Genomic DNA, 5,264 nt, shown 5'->3' on the forward strand with positions numbered 1-5,264 from the left:
AAGAATTTTTCTATTCATTTTACATACCAACCACAGATCAGCCCTCCTCACTCTCCCCCAACCACAGCCTTCCCCCCCAAAGCACCCCTCATTCCCACCCCCTCCATTTTAAGCTCTCCCATGGGGATTCAGCAGAGCATGGTACATTCAGTTGAGGCAGGTCCAAGGCCCTCCCCTCTGAACCAAGGAAGCAAAAGGTGTCACACCTTAGGCACATGGCTCCAAAAAGCCCACCCATGCCCCAGGAATGGATCCTGATCCCACTACCTGGGTCCCACCCCACCCCCCAAGTAGCTCAATCTAAACAACTGTCTCCAGTAACCAGAGGCCTAGTCTAGGCCAGTGATCGCTCCACAGTGAACCCTCTTTTAGACATGCACTCCAATACAGTGTCTGTAAAGAAAGAAACAACCAATTTTTTCCATTATAATAGTATTTTATTATATCATAGCAATAAAAGAGATAACAGTACAGTAGGAAATATTTACAAAAACACTAATGTGCTGGATTAAAGGTTCTCCCTTCAAGGCCACTGGAGAAGAAAGGCTGGACAGGGTTTTGGAAGGTGCCTGGGGGGTACTTATATATGAGGGAACTCTTGGCAACATTCAGGAAACTTAAACATCCATCATCACAATCCAGGAATACCCCAACCTGGCCCAGTGGCCTCTCTATATAGTGCCGGAAGACTGGGCATGTGGTGAGGAGACTGTAATGATTCCCCTCCTTCACACACACAAGAAGAAAGGCACCCTCATAGTCAATCATTCGGTTGGTATTCCTTAACCAGGAATCCCTACAGACCCCTACAGCCCAGTCCCCAGAGCCCTGCAAATCCACCTCCCAGTAATGTTTCCCTGAGATGAAGTTCCCGGATCCCCAAGAAGCCAAATAGTATCCAACAGAATCCACAGACGAATCCTTACGGTGATGTCCGAAGCTGAATTTTCTCAAGACATTAAACAGGTTCATCTTGTAATGGAATGTGGTTATATTTTCAAAGAAAATGTGCACCTGGATGTGCTTGAACCTTTCAGTCAGTCCAGTGATGGGTAGGGCACTGAGTTCAGGTTGCATACCCTGGGGCATGCTCAGCTGCATTGACTCACTCCTTCTGACCATGTCATCCAAACCCTGGAGCAGTACCACATATGGCTCCTGGGACATTGCCATCAGCTCCCGATACATATCTCTTAGTTCTTTGCTCTTTTGCACCATCATGGCTTCACTCTTCCTCAGTTTCTCTAAAACACATTGGCCTTCCTTTCTCATGCAGTCGATATGTTTCTCTCCCTCTTTACAGAGGAAGGGATGCAGCTCCCTATACTCGGTCCTGATCATTTCTTCCCGCAGAGTCACATAGTCCATCCACAAAGTTCTTGTTCTCTTCTCGGCCTCGATATTCTCTTGATTTTCTTGGATCTTCTCCCATAAAGATGCCATCTGCTTCAGAACTCTTTCCATTTGATGCTCAGCTGCTGCCTCAATGGGACAATGTCTGTGACCTCTGTGCTCATGGGAGTTAGAGCAGAGTTGACAGAGGAAGATCCTGCTCTCAACACACAAGATCCTCTTTGTCTCCTTGTGGGTCCCACACTTATGCTCCTCAGAGCTCAGGTCCTTCATGAGGCTGGCTTGTCTGGCAATGGACACCAGCTTCTTCAGAACAACGTTGGTTCTCATTTCCTTCTGTTGGCATGGTTCCCGACACATAGGGCAGTGGACTACAAGTTGCGTGTCCTCCCAGGAAAGCTGGAGGCAGGCTCGACAGAAGCTGTGGCCACAGCTTATGGTGACTGGCTCTGTAAGGCAGCTCAGGCAGATGAAGCAGGTGAGTTCTTCCTGGAAGGCTTGTGACATGTCTGACTCCATTTTCCCACGGAATAGACTCTGGTCTCAGCAGTGTCTGCTGGGGTCACAACAATGTTAGCTCAGCTCTGTGCAGTGATCCTCAACGTGAGGGCGAGGAGGATCTAGCAGTCTAGGAGCCAGAAGCTATGGAAACACACTCTGTCTGGTCTAGAGGAGAAGGAACCTGCCTGGCCCCTGGAGTGTGCTTATATACACGCTAGAGACCACACCCACTCTAAGTAGCAGTAATCTGATTGGATGGAAGATGGAACTAAATCTATGGCCAACACCCACAAAACAATCCTCCACAATAAGGTTTCCTGAGTCACACATCTTATCTGGGTGTGATAGCTCACACCTGGAATACCAGGACCCTAGGGAATGGGATGTTGAGGCAGCAGGAGTTTTAGTTCAAGGCCTGCCTGGAATATACACTGAGAACTTGTCTTAACAAAAAAAACGAAGAGCAATTTTACTACGATATTTCACTGTTTCTAAATATTTTGAGATGTGCTAATATTTTTGGTTTACCTTTTGCAGTGTAACAGTTAATGATATCAATCTGTGATTTTAGCAAATATCAACATTAAAAAATTCCTAATCATTCCTTGAGAATTTACTTCAACTTATTTTCATCATATTTACCTCAACTGCAATTTCTTCAAGATTCATCCCTTTTTCTACCCATTCCTCTTACTGTTCTTTCCTACTTGCATTTCTTTTTTTTTTTAAATATATGGGGAAACCAGGGAAGGGATGGTGGTGGCACATGCCTTTATGCTTAACAATCAGGAGGCAGAGGTAGGCATGTCTCTGAATATTTCAGGCTATCCTGGACTACAGAGTGCATTCCAAGACAGGCTTCAAAGCTGAACAGAAATCCTGTCTAGAAAAAAAATAGAAAAACAAACAAACAAACAAAAAACAGTGATAAGGGAAAAAATATGTTTAATGAACCAAAAGCCAAGAGGCTATGGTTTGTCTTGTGAGGGAATTTTCTGGACTGAATCACTGGAATTAGGAAAGCCCACCTAAACTCAGATGTTTTGAGATGTGAGAATTCATCTTGAATCTTAGCTGTACCTTCTGTTGGCAGCCTGTATAAAGGACATGGAAGAAGGAAACTCTTTCGTCTTTGCTATTTCTCTTCTTGCTCTTGTTCTCACTGGCAAGGTCATCCCTTCACTGGTGTAGGACCCTACTTTTTGGGTTAACTATTAAGAGGACTGGCAGGTAAAGGACCTTTTCTATTATTTATGTGGCCAGCCAGTTGTAGTCATTGAGATATGTTTAGTATTTAGAGAGCACGAGGAATCATAATGAGTTTGGTAAGATAGATTCCAGAGAGTGTATAAAATGAGGATGAGGAAGACATAAAAATTAAATGTGACTTAAGGAATCCTAGACTAGTGAAGTTGTCCTGCATGGAAAGTTTTTTTTTTTTTTGAGGTTTGTAGCTAGAAATATGGTTCAGGTAAGGATTATTCCAAACTGAGTTGGGAGGAATCCTAGAGGTGAAGTCAGGAAGTGTGATATCATTCATGGTCTGGCTTCACTGTAGCATCTTTCCAGTGTTGGAATTAAAATCCCTCCAGTCGCAGGTGTTACATGATAGGAGACCAAGAGATGGAGCCTACTGTTTCCACTTAGGCAATTTCCTTTGCCTCCAAAGTCATTGCCAGATCCTGGAAAGCCTTAACCCTAGTTGATAGGATCATGGAAGCCATTTAGAAACTGCCTTTGAGAATACCAGGGCCAAAAAGGCAGATGATTTGCTTCATTTAAGTGAGCATTTGGGGTGTGAGCTAAGCTGTTTCAGAGCTCTCTGATCTTCCTCTTTGGGGGTCTGAGGATTAGGAAGTGTGGGTTGTATTTTCACTTTCCTGAATTCTCTGTTTAGCTCTATATCCCATTTTTAACTGAGTTCATTGCTTTCTTGATGTCCAGTTTTTTGACTTCTTTACTTATTTAAGATATTATCCATCTGTAGTGTGTGTAGTGGGCAAAAATCTTTTCCTATTCTGTAAGTTGTTACTTTGTCCTTGGGATGGTGTCCTTTGCCAAACAGATGTTTTCAATTCCATGAGGTTCCATTTATTATTTGTTGCTTTTAGGGACTGTACTATTGGTGTTCTGTTTAGAAGTCCTTTCCCGTGTCTAGGAGTTCAAGAATATTCTCCACTTTCTCTTTGATTAGGTTCAGTATATGTGGTTTTTGGTTGATGTGTTTGATCCACATGCAGTTGACTTTTATGCAAGGTCGTAGGTATGGATCTATTTTCAGTGTTCTGTGTTTTGAGGACATTATCAATGTTTCAGATAGAAACAATTACAGTATGATCCTAGAAAAATACAGTGGTCCACCTGCACTGGAATGCTGACATAATCCTACTTAAACCCAGATTTTTGTTGTTGTTGTTGTTGTTTGTTTGTTTGTTGTTTTGTGGTTTTGTTTTGATTTTTTTTGTTTTTTTCTTTTCTTTTCTATTTTTCTCTTTTTTTTTCAATACAGGTTTTCTCTGAATAACAGCTCTGGCTGTCCTGGAACTCACTTTGCAGACCCTACTGACCTGGAACTCAGTGACATTCTCCTACCTCCCGAGAGTTGGGACTAAAGGAACGTGCCACCAAATCATGGCCTAAACATAGGGTTTTTAAGTACACATGTGGATAACAGGCAAGCTGCTTGCCTGTTTTTATCAATGGCAGAGGATCAAAACCTTGACTTTAAATAATTGATCTATTCCATTGAGTTTACCAGGAGATTTTTTTCTGCATCTTATTTTTTGGAACATCATTGCCTTTCCTTTATGATTTCTTACTCTTCTGATCCTTACAGAAAATATTAATCCCCAAGTAAAATGGGTCCAATATGAGTTTCTGTTTCTTCCTCATTGAAATCCTGCCTTAGATGCCAGACACTCACTCTCCCAGCAGACTTTCATCCTCCAGCCCCAAAGCATTAAATTCTTACAGGATAATCTGTTATTTAAAAGGGTATACTATGAGAGTATATATAAAAGGGTATACTCAAATTACTTTGAGAGAGGTTAATCATGGTGGAATTTGGAAGCCTTAGGATCAGAAGTTCTAGGCCAGCATCACTTAAAAACTTGATTCCTAAATCACCAATATTATGGGGGCCCAATTTTGAAAAGGAAAAAAAAATGGAAAGAGCTATTTCTCAGTTTGCAGAGTACTTGCTTAGAATGTACTAGGCCCTGGGTTCAATCTTCAGCATCACAGATAATCAGGTGTGGTGTCACATGCCTGTAATTCCAGTACTCAGGAGATACAGACAGATACTATAGGTCATACTTAATGACAGATTGGGTAGGAGACCAGCCTGGGATACAGGAGAATGTTTCTCAAATTAATAATAATAATAGTTGTGGTAGTAGTAGTAGTAGTAC

The 5,264-nt window shown here is 42.2% G+C and overlaps 1 protein-coding gene across 1 annotated transcript; it reads right to left on the reverse strand.

Annotated features, from left to right (window-relative positions):
* Positions 1–540: 540 nt before the first annotated feature.
* Positions 541–1,872, reverse strand: LOC131895266 (tripartite motif-containing protein 43-like; the record flags this gene model as incomplete). Its single annotated transcript, XM_059245694.1, has 1 exon — positions 541–1,872. A coding segment is annotated over exon 1 (1,332 nt), but the record flags the coding sequence as incomplete, so codon positions are not given.
* Positions 1,873–5,264: the final 3,392 nt, after the last annotated feature.

The sequence above is a fragment of the Peromyscus eremicus genome, chromosome 18 (assembly GCF_949786415.1).
Source record: "Peromyscus eremicus chromosome 18, PerEre_H2_v1, whole genome shotgun sequence".
Classification (NCBI taxonomy): Eukaryota; Metazoa; Chordata; class Mammalia; order Rodentia; family Cricetidae; genus Peromyscus; species Peromyscus eremicus.